Source organism: Diplotaxodon limnothrissa, linkage group LG22 (assembly GCF_057381915.1).
Source record: "Diplotaxodon limnothrissa isolate DT_005_m linkage group LG22, D_limnothrissa_male_GT1.1, whole genome shotgun sequence".
Lineage (NCBI taxonomy): Eukaryota > Metazoa > Chordata > Actinopteri > Cichliformes > Cichlidae > Diplotaxodon > Diplotaxodon limnothrissa.
In genome coordinates this window covers 20627163-20644161 of record NC_140616.1, presented here as the reverse complement: position 1 = coordinate 20644161, position 16999 = coordinate 20627163, and the positions used below count along the sequence as shown (strand labels likewise).

At 43.6% G+C, this 16999-nt stretch overlaps 2 protein-coding genes across 2 annotated transcripts; one reads left to right on the top strand and one right to left on the bottom strand.

Moving 5' to 3' along the window:
• Nucleotides 1–265: 265 nt before the first annotated feature.
• On the top strand, nucleotides 266–13495 carry ankrd28a (ankyrin repeat domain 28a). Its single transcript, XM_085346961.1, has 29 exons — nucleotides 266–837; nucleotides 2530–2613; nucleotides 3322–3400; nucleotides 4793–4863; nucleotides 5358–5558; nucleotides 5641–5728; nucleotides 5837–5979; nucleotides 6088–6195; nucleotides 6278–6382; nucleotides 6877–6955; nucleotides 7126–7240; nucleotides 7420–7502; nucleotides 7584–7647; nucleotides 7846–7914; nucleotides 8071–8211; nucleotides 8341–8452; nucleotides 8550–8576; nucleotides 9009–9083; nucleotides 9377–9578; nucleotides 9663–9750; nucleotides 9882–9999; nucleotides 10112–10331; nucleotides 10441–10528; nucleotides 10616–10699; nucleotides 10815–10963; nucleotides 11066–11148; nucleotides 11613–11695; nucleotides 11788–11879; nucleotides 11968–13495. The coding sequence occupies exons 1-29, from the start codon at nucleotides 682–684 to the stop codon at nucleotides 12264–12266; spliced, it is 3306 nt and encodes a 1101-aa protein (XP_085203087.1). The 5' UTR covers nucleotides 266–681; the 3' UTR covers nucleotides 12267–13495.
• On the bottom strand, nucleotides 13265–16670 carry LOC146609876 (biotinidase-like). The gene is made up of 6 exons (XM_085346962.1): nucleotides 16290–16670; nucleotides 15711–15860; nucleotides 14788–14939; nucleotides 14326–14503; nucleotides 13681–14229; nucleotides 13265–13593 (listed from the first exon to the last, which is right to left on the bottom strand). The coding sequence occupies exons 1-6, from the start codon at nucleotides 16503–16505 to the stop codon at nucleotides 13321–13323; spliced, it is 1518 nt and encodes a 505-aa protein (XP_085203088.1). The 5' UTR covers nucleotides 16506–16670; the 3' UTR covers nucleotides 13265–13320.
• Nucleotides 16671–16999: the final 329 nt, after the last annotated feature.

Below are 16999 nucleotides of genomic sequence, written 5' to 3'. Positions count from 1 at the left end.
CTCTGTCTCTCACCCCTTTTATCTCTACTCCCCTTTCCCTCCCTTCTCTTTCTCTTCCCTGGCTCTCTTTTTCTCTCTCCTCTCCCCTCCCCCTCCTTTCCCTCTCCTATCCCTCTCTTCTTTTGAAAGAGCTGGCTTCAGCAGTCTGCCTGAAATGAGCGATGCATACCCACACATACATTAGGTGCTGCTGCCCCCTCCCACGTTTATGCTAATCTGTGTGTGTGCGCACGCGTGTGTGTTTGCATCAGTTGCGTATGTGCTCCTGGCTGCAGCACAGCAGCGAGGATATGTAGCTTCCTGTGCGCAGCTCATTCTGCCGCATGCCTCTTACTGCCACCATTACGCAAAGGAATTCCCTGCCGTCTCCGCTACTGCCGCTCACAGAGTGTGAGTGTGGAGACGAGAGAGGAGGAGGAGGAGGATAAAAAGACATGCCGCAAAGCAACACTGACAGATAGAGGACAGAGCCGGATTTCAGAGTGGTTTTTTTTCTGCGAAGATGTGCAGCGCTTGTTTACGAGGAAAACACTATGTGTGCGGGATTTACTGCTGACCTTTGTGCCGCTGAATTGTGCACATATGTGAGAAGGAACACTCTGTATTCATGTGCGTGAGTGACAGAGCGTGTGTGTGAGTGAGTGAGTGAGTGATTGTGTGGCGTGTGAATGTTTGTTCCCGATGCGGTCTGAGCGGGCTAGCCGTGTGTGTATTGTGGTACTGGAGGAGGTAGAGGAGGATGAGTCCTGCTCTTCATCCCCACCTCCACGGCCCAAATCATCCCCAGACCGCAGATCCCATCATGCCTCTCGAAAGGTAGTCGCTGAGGATGACAAGGTGAGATGGGACTGTTTGCTGAATCTCTAAATTGCTGGTTTTAATGAGGGTACCATCTACAGTTTTGTGTGTAAATGACAGCATTAACTAGGATTTAAGGTAGACCACTGCACTTTTTAGTTCTGGTCTGATGTTTATACCTGTACTGTTTCATGTGCCATTCTATAAAAATACAGTGCACTTTCAGCACATGGTTTGTGCCACTAAATATAGCGCTAGTATTGTCCTGCCACATGAGAACTGCTCTGGTTTGTATAGATTAAAAGCAAGCCCTGGTCTTTGTAGTCTCCGCTGTTGGATGTATAAAGGGCAAGCTTTCTGCTGGAACATGCTAATAAGTCTTTTCAACTTATGATGACTGCTCTTTGAAGCATGCACTGAAGAGGGTGAAGCCAAAGAAGATGTGCCGGCTGTGATGACAGGGTTTATGCATGGGGACCTCCTTCAGTCACTTACATTAGCTTAGTGGTCATCATTGTAATAGGCAAGAGATGGATGCCGGCATGCTAGACAGCCCTACTTATTTTTAGTTTGGAGGTAATGAGAGCAGGTTGGGGAAAACAGAAGAAGGCTGAAGTGTTTGTTGTAGTGCTTATTAACACTAGATCGTACTAAGTATAGACTGAACAGCAGTGTTTGACCATGACGAGCCACTCTAGCAAAAAAGGTTTGTCAGTAAGAGACATGGAGCCTCAGTAGACATACTTGATAGGTTGCAAAAGAGTGAACGGCAGCATTTGAAGATTAGAGCCTCGCCAAAATCAGCACCATCATATTAGCGTTAGGCACTTTCACTACTGTTGCAGCAAATGAAAAACACTTTTTTATTTATAGGTTTTGAAAGAAGGAAGCTGCAATTAGAGAACAGTAGCATTAATTTAAAATTTCTACATTGCTCAAATCTTGGTAACAAAGATGAGGCTCACTAGGGGAGTCTTTAAGGCGATTTATTATAATACCAAATGTCTGCTGTGCTGCATGAGTTTTGTTATTTTTCTCTATCAAACACAGAAACAGTTAAATCTCAGAGATGACAAATTACCCTTTTATTATGAATTCATCACTTCTGAAAGCCGAAAGCAGTTTTAAAATAAAGGCTGATGCAAGGAAAAGGAGGATGCTGTTTTTGTCTTAATCTTACTTTTATCATGACTGCAGGGCATCGCTGGCTACAAATCCTGCTCAGTATGCTGTCAACCTCATGGCAGCTGTTTACATTTATGACCGTGAGCATAGATTAAACGGAGGCTAAAGATAAACCATGTGCCTGTCATTCATTCACAGTTTCTTTCTTGAGGAGGACCTTGTATAACTTGTTTAAATTTAGGAAATGTACTCAAAATTCTTCTTTATTCATAAATGTATTTTATTCATTTTTATTTTATTCTATATTTACATTTTATTTACTTTCTGTTGCAGCACAACGTGGCAAGAATGCTCAGGATTAACCCAGATTTGAACAGTTTTGTGCCAAAACAGCCACTCATAAACAAATAGGTGATATACAGCCATATGTGACCTATGGCTCTGTCCCAGCCTGGGATTATACTCTGTGTGTGTGCAAGACTCTTCCGTCTGAAACACTCATAACTCTCTCTGATAACACACTTGTCAGCATAGAAAATTACTGCCTTTCCAATAGTGCTATACGCTGGCATTTCTCATCATTCTTTCTTTTTTTAATCTCTATAGCCATCTCTGTTGAGAGCCATCTTCAATGTGGACCCAGATGAAGTTCGCGCCCTCATATTCAAGAAAGAGGATGTCAACATTCAGGTAAATCACACACTTTTGTTGCTTCAGGTCGTTTAGTTTTAGAATAATTTACACAAACACATTAGCATTGCCTTTCACTGCCACAGGGCACATAAACAACAGCGAGGGGAGCAGCAGGCAGCCGGCAGCCCACAGCTGATCTGGGTTTATCGATTGGCTGGCGGAGTGCTTTTTTGGCAGCTTTCTGTATTCTGCATCCTATGTAGCTGCCAGCCAGACAGGACATATGAACTGTTTGTAACACTCTAACCTTTCAGATGAGAAAGGACACGACCTTCACTGGCTCTCTCCTTTTTCCCCAATTTCATTCAGTCTGTGTCCCAGTCTTCCTGAGCGTGTTTTTCCAGTGTGATTTCTGTGGTTCTATAATGGTGGGGTCATAACACCAGCTCTCCCTGGAGCCAGCTACACTAGCCCAGGCCTATTCCAGTCACATGAGATTTGTTTATAGCCCCACCTCACTGATTGGTCTCAGTTGTACTGAAAGGGCGAGATGTGTGTTGAAGTGATGAAGTGAAGTGAAGAATAAAAGGGAAACGATGATAGATATTTTTACTGAATGGCACTTCCTGTGGTCTGCAACACTGTAAGGTCTATTGATTCTGTTCTGGCATGCAGCAAATGATGTCACAGCTCAGGATGTGTGTCCTGAACGAGAAGTGAAACCTATTTTTTACTGATTGTTTTTGTTTCGTAACGTCCTCCCAGGACAACGAGAAGCGGACCCCGCTGCATGCTGCAGCTTACCTGGGAGATGCTGAGATCATTGAACTTCTCATCCTCTCAGGTAAACATTACACCCCAGCTCACCTGTTAAGCTAATCATCCATCCATTCGCTTATCCTTTTCAGGGTCGCGGGGGGCGCTGGAGCCTATCCCAGCTGTCATAGGGCGAGAGGCGGGGTACACCCTGGACAGGTCGCCAGTCTGTCGCAGGGCCAACACACAGGGACAGACAACCATTCGCACTCACATTCACACCAATTAACCTATCCCCAGAAGCTGCATGTCTTTGGGCGGTGAGAGGAAGCCGGAGTACCCGGAGGGAACCCACGCAAACACGGGGAGAACATGCAAACTCCACACAGAAAGACCGGCCTGATGGTGGAATTGAACTCAGGACCTTCTTGCTGTGCGGCAACAGTGCTAACCACCGTGCCACCGTGCTGCTGTTAAGCCAATCATTTGATTTCATTTCTACCTAATTATGGACCTCTAGTTATAATGCCTGGGTGGATGGAGAAATACAGTTATGTCTGTATCCTCATTACCTCTTCTGTATGTTTATATCCCTTCACTCAAACTGTAGTATTTTTTAGGCACAAGTCTTAAAAGCGTTATTTACATCATGCTGATTGCTCGGTAAGATACTCAAAGCAATACTGAATAATTAGCTGTTCTCTCCTTATTAAAATGTGCAATTTGTAAGAGCCTCGTGGGAGTGTCCTCCCAAGAGGGACGCTTTTCTTTCCAAGCTTCTTAGACTATGATGACCTGGATGACTGAGAACCTTCACAGACAACTTTTTTTTTTGTATTTCATTAATGCCATGTTACTCTTTTCCCCCCTGTAGTTCCCTACTTCCATACAGCTCAGTGCATTTTAAACTGGAATAAAAGCCTGACTGTTTGTCATCTCTTTTATCATAACATGCAGTTTCTCAGTAATTTCCATGCTGTGCTCACTGCTCAGTTACCGTCTCATGGTGACTAGTGACCGCTCTTGTGATCTGTCAACAATCTGATACGAGTGTTTTTTTGGCTTCATTTTCTGTGAAGTAAGCTGAGCACATCAGTGGGAGGAGCTTACACTTAAACGCCTGAGTGTAAGCATACGTGTAACACGAGTGAGTAGGGTGCTGTAGTGCGCGAATAAATGTGAGACTGTGTGTGTATTCAGTGTTTCTCAATGAAGAGCAAGTAACAGGTGCAGCTGCAGGGCTATTTTAACACACGGGTCGTGCCAAAAGGGGATCATGGGCATTTTATATCTTCCAGCCACTGTTGGCTCATCCTCCTCATAAAATCCTTTTTTATTTATTTTTTTTACAAGATATTTTTTAAGATATTTAGCTCTTCCCCTCCTTTTTGTACATTCTGCGATTCTGCGTATGGCACTATGTGACTGCTCTGACATCTCCTTTTTCTTACCCTGTCTCACTCTCTTCTTCTCACTCAAGGAGCCCGAGTTAATGCCAAAGATAACAAGTGGTTAACTCCTCTTCACCGAGCTGTGGCTTCTTGTAGTGAGGTAACACATTACACAAACACACATGCAAATGTGACCTCTGGGGAATCCGCTACAACTTTGACCCTGTCACAAGTAATGGTAAACAAATCCTTTTTTAAGGGAGATTTCGCAAACACTTTCTGCTTAGAATATCTTTTAGCTGCTTTACTGACAAGGTTTCGAGAAAGGTCTGTCGTGATAAAGTTAAGAGAATCTTTCCCAGAATCTGGCCTTAAAGGGGCAAATGGAAATAACCCCTGTGTTATGGCTTTGTGTTTGATAAACGTCAAAATGTCTGCCTATTCTTCTTAGTCCTGGGCGACATGCCCAAACTAACATAGTCCCTTGTGTAGTTTCTACTTTCCAGCATTTTGATTTCAGGATGAAAGCCCTCTATGAATAGAATATGAACTTTCTAAACACCCACACAGCCACCTGTAAACCTTGGTGCTTACATTCTTAGAGCACTGAGACTGTTTTCCAGTAGACCTTATGTTTGCTCACTCTTTATTCAGGATGCTGTGGCAGTGTTACTAAAGCACAGTGCGGATGTGAATGCTCGTGACAAGAACTGGCAGACGCCGCTCCATGTAGCAGCTAGCAATAAGGCGGTACGCTGTGCTGAGGCTTTGGTCCCGTTGCTAAGCAATGTCAACGTATCTGATCGGGCGGGACGCACTGCCCTGCACCACGCTGCCTTCAGTGGACATGTAGAGGTCAGTCTTTCTTCACTCCCACACACACAGATACAGAGGTGACTACACATCAGCTCCTTGTCAATCTGATTCTGTGTGTCAGATGGTGAAGTTGCTGCTGTCAAGAGGAGCCAACATTAATGCGTTTGATAAGAAGGACAGGAGAGCCATCCACTGGGCAGCCTACATGGGTAAGAGTGTTCATAGTGGTCATAGTGTTGATGTGAATGGGAGATGCTGGCATGTAGTTCTTGACAGAAGTGAATTTGACTCATCTCCTTCTCACTTCTCTGTATTAGGTCACCTGGAGGTAGTGAAGTTCTTGGTTGCCAGTGGAGCTGAGGTGGACTGTAAGGACAAGAAGGCTTATACCCCACTGCATGCAGCTGCCTCCAGTGGCATGAGCAGCACAGTGCACTACCTGCTGAGCCTCGGGGTTAACGTCAGTACAGACATACTGACAGTGTCCTTAAAATGCCGTCTGTGTCACCAAAATTTCTTACTGTAGTTAGTAATGGTTAAATTGAAAATGTTGTTCCTCTGTGCATAGGTAAATGAGGCTAATGCCTATGGCAACACACCACTCCATTTGGCTTGTTACAATGGACAGGATGTGGTTGTCGGTGAGCTGATCAAGGCAGGAGCCAGTGTTAACCAGGTGTGTGCGCATCACTCTCTGCCACGTTGCATGTGCATAGTAATTGTGTGTTTAATCCTGTTACTTGGTCCCCTGGCTTCAGGTGAACGAGAGGGGCTTCTCTGCCCTCCACTTTGCTTCCTCCTCACGCCAGGGGGCGCTGTGCCAGGAGCTGCTGTTGGCCCATGGGGCTCACATCAACTTGCAGGTAATGTTAACATGCAGTTAAAAAAGCTGAAACTAGAAATTCATCCAAGGGAGAGTATTTGCTTTCCAAAGAAGGAAGTATGTGCATAATGCTCCTATGTCTATGTATTAAAAAAGGATAAATTTTATCTTGTATGTCCTCAGTGTTTACTAGTATGCATCCTGCTCAGAATTTAGTTGAAAGCTAGAGGGACTGTGTTTTTAGCACTTTGGTAGCAGTGATGGAAACTGATATTGGGTCCCTACAGCAACAATGTGCAAGGCCATATGGATGATGGAGGGGGAGGGAGACTCCCTAAGGCAGCAAGCTGCTCAAGCATTTTGTGTGTGTGGGTGGTCCACAGTGGCGTCTGTGATAGCTTCTGTTCATTTTATCTTTCTAACACTTCTGAGTTAGACTCATAGTTGAATAGCTGATGTTTTAATGATTTCATATTTGTAATATGTACATTTTGCAATAATAAATGTCTCTTTCTCTGCCTTCTCTCTCTTCAGAGTAAAGATGGGAAGACTCCCCTGCACATGGCAGCTACACATGGAAGGTTCTCCTGCTCTCAGGCTCTTATTCAAAATGGTGAGAGCCCTCGCCCAGTGCTGTCTGTCTCATGCATGGATTCAAATTAGTTTGGATCTCAGAGTGTGCTGTATGCCGCATATGTTGCACAATATGCTCTTTTTTTTTCTTGAGATTGCTCCGGCTTTTTTAATGGAAAATATAATTCTATCTGATTTATGTGGGTGTAGGAGCTGAAATTGATTGTGAGGACAAGAGCAGAAACACTGCCCTTCACATTTCTGCCCGCTATGGCCACGAGCTAATTATTACAGCGCTCATCAAACACGGAGCCAACACAGCCAAGTTAGTAACAACTGACATTCACCATCTGTCTGTCTTCTTGCTTCATGTTATCTGTGCAGTAGTGTTAAAGGATCAAATGCAAGTGAGCAGCTCTAAGCCTGGAAACGGTTAAGTCAGGATAAATAAAATCTTTTTTTTCTGTCATAAAAATGCTTGCATGCAATGGCTTGTCTTTTAAGGAGAGGCATTCACGGGATGTTCCCCCTACACCTGGCAGCTCTCAGCGGCTTCTCAGATTGCTGCAGGAAGCTGCTGTCCTCAGGTACATTAATGCTGACACCATTCAGGCCTGTGGAATCACCCAGTTGACATCCAAATTAATGCAGCTTGCATATTTGTGCAGGGTTTGTCATAGACACTCCCGACGACTTTGGAAGGACCTGTCTACATGCTGCTGCAGCTGGAGGGTGATTGTTTTTGCTTACTGCTTCAGTATTATTAGTTTACTTATTCTCCTGTCATTGTACTCTTTCTTTCTCTTTTCAACAATCTGATACACGTTTTGGTTGAACTGAAAGTTTGTGTATGTACTTTGTAAATGTCATGCAGTTGACTGTTGTACCAGTGAGTGGTACATTAACACAGCTGTCCCCCTCTCCACACAGGAACCTGGAGTGTCTGAACCTGCTGTTAAACATCGGAGCAGACTTTAACAGGAAAGACAACTTTGGCAGGTAAGATAAAATGTGAAAATTGGATTAAGAGTACAGTGCTGGTGTCACAAAGGTGGATGCTAGAAATGGAGTAAAATAAGAGATGGAGACAATGGTAAAGTTTTGACCACATTAAATCTGCGAATAGTGGCTAACTTAATTTATTGATCTTCACAGAGCTCCGCTACACTATGCATCAGCCAACTGTAACTACCAGTGTGTGTTTGCCTTGGTGGGCTCTGGGGCAAGCATCAATGAGCTGGACAAGAGAGGCTGTAGCCCCTTGCACTACGCTGCTGCTGCTGATATTGATGGGAAGTAAGTTCTGCTCTGTGTTCAAAGTGTAAATATTATGTTTCAGAGAATCCCTAATGCCAAGTTTAAAGTGTTTCTTTAAAAGAGATAAAAGAAACACTTTAAACTTACCCTGTCTATTGTCTTTCCCAGATGTGTGGAATACCTTCTGAGGAATGACGCAGATCCAGGTGTGAGAGACAAACAGGGTTATAGTGCTGTGCACTATGCCTCGGCCTACGGACGCACACTCTGCCTGGAGCTGGTGTGTACAGCTGCTGCACTGAATGGGGAAAAATTGGCCATAAAGGCTGATAAATCTGTTTTCTGACACTATATCAAAAAGTCTTTGTTTCTTTTAGATGGCAACTGAGACGCCCCTTGATGTGGTAAGAGGAATTTCAGTCTCTCACTGTAGCACCATTGAGCTTTGCGAGGAGCTCCCTCTGTTGTAGTGTAGTGGCTACGACAACTGCTAAACAGATAAAGCTGTGAACCCTCCTCTGGCTTATTATGGCATCAAATTAAAAAGGCTGTTTTTATCTGTATTTTGTACAAAACTAAAATCTGTTCATATATATATATATATATATATATATATATATATTGATGTACTTTTTGAAATCATGACACATTTCTATGTAAATAAAGCCCTTTTTTCTCATGTTATGTTGTTTTACCTTTTACCTTACCTAATCTTATGCCCTCCTACCTTTTATAGTCTTTCAGTTTTCAACCAATTTTCATCCATCAGTATATGTATTGCACATACTGGCATTTGTGCAAACCTGGATCTGAAATGAGTAATATTGCTGTTTCAGCTAATGGAGACATCAGGAACAGACATGCTGAGTGATTCAGAGAGCCACGCTCCCATTAGTCCACTCCATCTGGCAGTGAGTTTTAAGATTTTTTTCTTTAAAGCATGTTTTCTTTTCTATCTATCTTTGACTCTGCATTCATTAAAGAAGGATTAGTACTTATTTAGGGCTTTTCTATTCTATCTGAACACTCACCCACTCATACAAGCACTTTCTCCTATGCTCAAGCAGTTTTAATGTCACATACTCATCCTTTTGACAGTTAGATAGAGGAGCTGGGTATTGAACCACCAACCTTCAGATTAGTAAGCCACAGCCACCCCATTTAACATAATGTGTGTGTGTGTGTGCTTTTTCACTTTGTCCAGGCTTATCATGGACACTGTGGAGCCTTAGAGGTGCTCTTGTCATCCCTGCTTGATGTGGATGTTCGGAGCCCAGAGGGATGCACCCCCCTCATTCTGGCCTGCTCAAGAGGTCATCAGGAGTGTGTGTCTCTGCTGCTGCACCACGGCGCGTCACCCATGACTCGGGATTACATTCACAAACAGACAGCCATACATACTGCAGGTATATAAGCAGGCAGTCGCCTTCCCATCGCGTGAAAAGGGTGAATTTTCTGGCTTTTAAAGTTAAAATTTCATTTTGCTGTAGCTATGAATGGCCACCCAGAGTGCCTGCGCCTGCTGTTGAACAACAATGACCAACACATTGATGTGGATGCACAAGACAGCAACGGACAGTGAGTGTGTGCATGTGTGTTTAAATACATAAATAAAAAAATATATAAATCTTAGGCTACTGTTTTGTGCGATTCAACTGATCACTTAAATATTCTTACTGAGTTGTGCCTGATCTCCACACTGTGTTCAGGACTCCTCTGATGTTGGCAGTGCTGAGCGGACATACAGACTGTGTGTACTCTCTGCTCAGTCAAGGAGCCAGTGTGGAGAATCAGGACCGCTGGGGCAGGACAGCACTACACCGAGGGGTGAGATAGGCACACGTGTCTACTGAGATCGCATATTAAATTTTAATATATGCTTTTTAAAAATTTCTTTTGGTATTTATACTCTCTAGTGTTTTCTGTATGTTTCACATAGGCTGTGACAGGCCAGGAGGAATGTGTAGAGGCCCTTCTCCAGCGGGGAGCCAGCGTGAGTGTAAAGGACATCCGGGGCCGCTCCCCCCTGCACCTGGCATCTGCTTCTGGCCGTGTGGGTGCCCTGGGTGCCCTGCTGCAGGCCACCAACACTTCACACAGTCACACAAACCTCACTGACAGCAAGGGCTACACACCACTGCACTGGGCCTGCTATAACGGTATTGGGACACAACGTGAAATGTTTGAGAACCATGTCAATCTGGGTTTTTTTAAGACACAGCACTGTACTTTCTTCTGTTTTTACATCTGTCTTTCTCTGTTTTCCAGGGTATGACGCATGTGTGGAGGTGTTGTTAGATCAGGAGGTGTTCAGGAAGATTACAGGGAACTCATTCAGCCCACTGCACTGTGCTGTGTAAGGCTCTGTCTGTTTATATCCACGAATGTTTATGAGGATCGATTTGCTCTGAGGGTGTGTGACAGGCTGCGTTGTGTGTTTTAGGATAAACGATAATGAGGGAGTGGCAGAGATGTTAATTGACTCCCTGGGTGCAAATATTGTGAATGCAACTGACTCCAAGGGCAGGTGAGAGATGCAGACTTAAAATCATGCGTGGAGGGATTTTTTTGTTGTTGTTTTTTTGTATTTGTTCTTAGTGAGCAGGAACGTATTTACAATAACTGTATTGATGTTGATGCAGGACTCCTCTTCATGCTGCAGCTTTTTCTGACCATGTGGAGTGCGTTTCCCTTCTTCTGAGCCATGGAGCTCAGGCAAATGTTGTTGACACCCACATGCACAGAACACCACTGATGATGGCAGCTCTAAATGGACAGACCAATGCTGTGGGTCAGTACACTAACTGATACAGGGATAAACTTGTGGAAATAATGGTCCCTGATTTGTTAACCTTTCACTTGTATTAATCTCCACTGTTGTGTTGTGTTACAGAGGTGATGGCGAGCGTTGCTAAGGCAGACTTGGCACTGCAAGATGCAGACAGGAACACAGCATTGCATTTGGCTTGCAGCAAGGTAAAGGCATTTCAGAGACAGGAAATGTTATTTAGTCATTCAGTATTAAAAATGTTGCGATTTTCTTGTGGTCTCAGTGTCTCAGATTTTAAGTTGAAAGTAGTTACCATTCAGATTTTATATTTTTGCAATGTGTGGGACGTGTATGTTTTGGCCCTGGCTCTTGGAACATTTATGTATCACTTTGGACACATCTGGCAGACACATTTAACCACATCATCACATGTTTCACTTGCATCACTAAAAGGCACAATTTGGAGAATGTCATATTATTGTGAACAATAATATTTGCCACACACACGAGCTCTGTAACTGTCACACAAAGAGCTTTTTAAAGCTTTGCGCGAGATTAACATTTATGTGAAGCTCAGAACGTCATCTCTTTAACATATTGACAAAGGCAGGATTGTTGCACATCTCACGTGGTCACTGCAGATGACTTTGGTACTCTCTGCTCTTCTCAGGGTCACGAGACAAGTGCCTTGTTGATTCTGGAGAAAATCAGCGACAGGAATCTCATTAACTGCACCAACGCTGCTCTGCAGACGTATGTAGAACCTGAAGGTTGCACCTACTGTAAGCAGCAGGATAACCTCCAAAACCCAGTGTGAACTTACTGTAGCACTCTTCTACCTGCAGGCCCTTGCATGTAGCAGCCAGGAAGGGATTGACAGTGGTGGTCCAGGAGCTGCTGGTGAAAGGAGCCAGTGTGTTAGCTGTGGATGAGAATGGTCAGCTTTCATCTCACTGCACTCACACGTACTCTTCAGGTGTAATTCTAATGTGTACTATGAACCCCTTTTCTCCTTTTATTCCCAGGTTACACTCCAGCTTTGGCTTGTGCTCCCAATCGGGATGTAGCTGACTGCTTGGCCCTCATCCTTAACTCAATGATGCCCACCTCGCCCATGGTCACCATAGCAGCTTTGCCCACTCTCTCGCTTACTCAAACAGTCATCAACCACCACCCTATTTCAAACCACATTTCCAAAGGTGTGGCCTTTGATACTCCAGCCCCACTGAGGCTTGACCACGCCTCCTACTGCAGGCCAGAACGTCCGCTGTCCTCTGTTTCTGGAGATGATGAAATGAACGACTCAGATTCAGAAACGTACTGAGGACTAGTGGAACCTCAATACTGGCAGGTTAGCCAGCCACTCAGGAGCCTTAATAGATTACTGACAAAAGCTTGACAGGGCAGTAAATACAAGCAGAGTATTCTTAGGTAAGTCTCTTCAAATCTAAAAATAATCCTCGTCTGAACCACATGCTTGCTTCCTTCAGGTGCATACACAGTGGAAAAGATGCACTAATGTAATAATTTGGTAAAATAAAGAATAATTTGCCACTTTTTTTTCTCCACGGCATCACTGTACGACCAGTAACATGCCCAGCGTCCTTTTCAATTTAAAGCAGTGTTTTTATTTTTATGTTGAACTCTTTCTGTTTGAGGATACTTTCTGGAGTGGTTTTAAAGATTTTTCATTCACATTTACTAATGGAGCATCTGGTGAAGAAAAGCTCAGAGGACTGCTTTTTTTTTCTTTGTTAAGACAGAAACTGAGGGACAATCTTATGGGACCAGCTGAAGAAGCGTTTTCCCTACTGTACTTGAGATTTTATTCAGAGTTCTTTGAGCTTTCACAGCAGCCACTGACTGTCACTCTGGGACACTTATAATGCTGCATTCATGATTAGGATCGACTTCTTGATTCCTAGGAGAGAAAGTCAATATTGAAACCTACGTATTTATTCCAGGTGGAGATTGAATCGTTGAGAGCGGATTGTGACAGCAGGTGGATGTAAGACCAATGTACTGTACAACTGATGAACTGAATGAGCAGCCCAAGGAATGGATGACTTGCAATGCTGTACTTTCTTAATGTTTGTGTTGTGTACAAGAGACAAGAGAAGGTGGCTGTCACTGTGTGTGTGTGAGTGTGTGTGTGAGAGAGAAACTATCAAATATTGCCTTTTGAGGAATATGCAACATTCAAACAGAGGATGAATGCTACATGGTGAAATGTTTGTATTGTAAAGATTAAGTAACAGATGATTAAAGACATTTGTTTTGGTTTATTTTATAAGACATAAAACAAATGTGTAACAGCTGAAGTTTGGAGCAGTTCTTAACCATAACACTGAACTTTATTTTCCTGATCCCTCCAAATTTCATTCATTATCCAGGTGGTACATTCGTCCATACAGGCAGGCAGTGACCAGGCCACCCTTCGTGTTTGAATGTTTTATGGTCACTCTCATGTCTGCAGCTTTCTCCAGACTCTCGGGCTGCTCCAGGACCAGTCGGCTTGTCAGAATAGATGGGTACACGTATTTGGTGTCAAAGTTCCCCTCCAACAGGAAGTCCATTTTAGACTCTGCTTCTTCCACTTCCTGTCCACAAGAGCTCTGATCCAACCCTCCACAACGGACTACTGCACAAACCTGTAGATATTTAACATGTGGCAAATAAAAATAGTGAGTTGTCAGTTTTAACCTTTTTAGAAATATTAAAATTCATGTGATTCTTGCCTGCAGTGCGTAACGTCCGTTGACTGTGTGTATTCCTGCAAATGCGCCGAGAGCATAGAGCTCTTTATGGTCTTGCAGTAACCACCTGTACTGCAGGCGGCAGCAGAAAGTGCCGTTGCACACTTTAACGTCACCTTGTGTCTCATTTAAGAGGACAAATGTAAATGTGTCATACATCATAGAGGAGATGAAGGTGGGGTAGGAGGGAGGAGGAGGGTCATCACAGTTGTCTTGGTAGCAGTATCCAGAGTCTGTAGCCACTGATATTGTTGACTCACCACCACCAGCCTCAACCTCAGGTGGCTCCAAAACTGGCACTCTGGCCACCAGCAGCCTGCCCTCCTCTGGGTCTCCTTTCCTGGCGTGGTGGTAGGTGGCAGAAAAAGGGGTGTAGATGCCACTTCCTGTCATGATGAGCCTGTCATTACGAATGTTGACAGCTAGTAGGGTGACATTGGCACCCAGGCTGAATGCCTGCTGAAACTGGATTGAATCCAGCAGGGGGAGCTGGTTCATCCAGGCTGTTGGAAAGATCAACTGACGCACACCCTAAAAAAAAGGCATAAACAAGAAGTGTTGAATTTCAGAGAAGATTTTAAAATGTTACATATATACTCTGAGTGCATATGTGGTTATATTTTATACCCTCTGCACTAGGAGCACTGTAGGATCGTGAAAGAGGATGTCGAAGCAGATGAAGAGGCCAAACTTCCCAGCAAAAGGAGTGTCAAATGTTATGATTTCAGGTTCTGGAGGTGTGTCACAGGAGGCCTCAAAGTATAGGTTGTGTTTGTGGTAGCGTGCCACCAGAAGACCATCTGACCTGTATGAAAGAAGACATATTTGATTCAGAGTTGTAATAATTACTATACTTGGTAGTTCTTGTAGTAGTTTCTGTTATAGCTATTGAAACAAGAAGTGTTAACTTTGACTCCAGGAAATGTTTGGTGTTTTTGGCACTAGGGTCAATCATTTTTGTGGGAATTGTGGAGAACTGGTCTTTATTTAGGCACAAACACATGCACTCCATCTGTGGAGAGGAGGCCATAGAAAAGAAGTGTTTATTTGTCCGCTCCCTTCATTTTCATTTTAAGAGTTAACATGTACCTGAAAGCCACATTTGTGTTGAACTGCCAGCGCCCATCAGGAGGACAGGTGGAGGAGGGGCTGGTCTTCAGGGGACAGGGTTGCAGGTCGGGCATGTTGGCCACCAGGTAGAGGTTGTTACGACGAGCCATACAGCTCAATCTCTGGAGAACCTTTGAGTCACAAACATAATCAAATATGATGAGATTCAGACACAGTGAGATGTTACATCCAACAGAGTAGATGGGTCAGCTCCCCTGGGGCCCTGAAGATAAGAGTGCCCAGTCAAAGACTATCAAAAGTGCTCTTCCTGTACTTTAAACTGGATTCTCATATTCAGAGTATTACAGTAAAGTGGACAAATTATTAGTTCCACTATATGTTTAAGTCAGCACTCTATCTTGTGAACGTAAGTCTAACTTTATTTATCCTGTATATGTTTTCTTTAGGGCAGCACGGTGGCACGGTGGTTAGCACTGTTGCCTCAAAAAAAAAAAAAAATCCTGAGTTCCACCATCAGGCCGGGGTCTTTCTATGTGGAGTTTGCATTTTCTCCCCGTGTTTGCGTGGCTTTTCTCTGGGTACACCGGTTTCCTCGCACAGTCCAACGACATGCAGTTAGTGGGGTTGGGTTAATTGGAAACCCAAAATTGCCTATAGGTGTGAGTGCGAATGGCTGTCTGTGTCTATGTGTTAGCCCGGTGACAGACTGGGGACCTGTGCCTGCCTCTTGCCCTAAGACAGCTGGGATAGGCTCCAGCCCCCCTGTGACCCTGAAAAGGATAAGTGGAAAAGAATGGATCGATGGATGTTTTCTTTAGCTTTTACCACTACAAACATTGGCTCAGTAGTCCATGGTGCTGATCAAGAAAAAAAAAAACATCACAGCAGTGTTAAGCCTGTGGTGCTTGCCATCACCAAGATTGAAATATATGACTGTGAACCTCAGTGTTGTTGTGTCTTTCTGGCTCCATGCATGGATTCCAGCTCTCCTCCTGAGGGTCAGGAATGGTTTCCAGGTAGCTAGTGATGGATAATCGAGTGAAGTTAAATCCATGAATACCATCTTCTGGAAACACCAGGATCTGGGCCCCCTGAGAGAGACGACAGTGAGAGAGAGGAAGATTCAGTAATCTGTTGCAGTGAAAGTAAACACCTTTATACAGGGGAAGAATCAGTGGTTGTTTACTTAGAAACATAATGCTGATACAATATAAAGAATTTCTTGTTTTAAGTAGTACTAAAGGGTGGACAGCTTTTATACCTATTCTGAAGCAGCAATGACTGCTTCAGTAAAAAGTCTGTTAAAAATTGACTATGACAGATCACAGTTTGACAGTTTTCATAAAAAACAGAAAAATGTGACAAGGTTAAAAGAGGTTGGTCCTGTAAGGCTTCTGAACACTGTTCGTCTTCACTTTCTTCTGCAGTCGACTTAATTTAATTCATTCGTTAATTTGAAGGACATGCCAACAGGATTCTGTAAAGGTCAATGAGTAATACTGTTTTAAATATGTGCATACCTGCTGGGCTGCCCGGGCTGCCTGCTCCTCGTAGATATCCAGGTTTTTCTGCATGTGCTGCAGGGCATCGTGGCGGGACACGGGCACGCGCGGATCTGGGTTCAGGATTACTTTGTGCTCGTACACAGCGGCAACATACCACGAGTCTGGAGTGGAGTCAGTTACACCGACAACAGACGCTAAATAAACATAGACAACAGCTATAACGAACAACATCGTTTCTCCACCGTCAGGCACGACACCTATGTGCTAACACAGACCATAAATAAGCGGTCAGAAGTCTTCCACGAGGCATGATGACTCAGACGATAATTTTCTAGTTAAAAAGTGATAAGAAGCTCCTCGTGCCAAACAGTGTTATATCCCCACAAATAGCCCCTGTTACGCTGCGGTTTATCTCGTGACCTCTTCCCCCCAATTTTTTTCCCAAATAACTTTATTGGCATGTAACCGGACAGAAAAACGTTAAAGAAATATTAAACATTTATGTAACATGTAACTTTAAGACTAAAGTGCAGTTAAAATCTCAATGATAATAAATAACAAAAATTTTAGTACCGAAAAAGAAAAGTTCATCTATGAAATATATAACTATAGTGGTTTAAATAACCAAGTAACCATCCAATAATACTAAATATTACATATATTTATCGTTTACTTTTAGAATATAGAAATGTTTGAAATGTATGCTTAGATGTTTGTTTATGTGT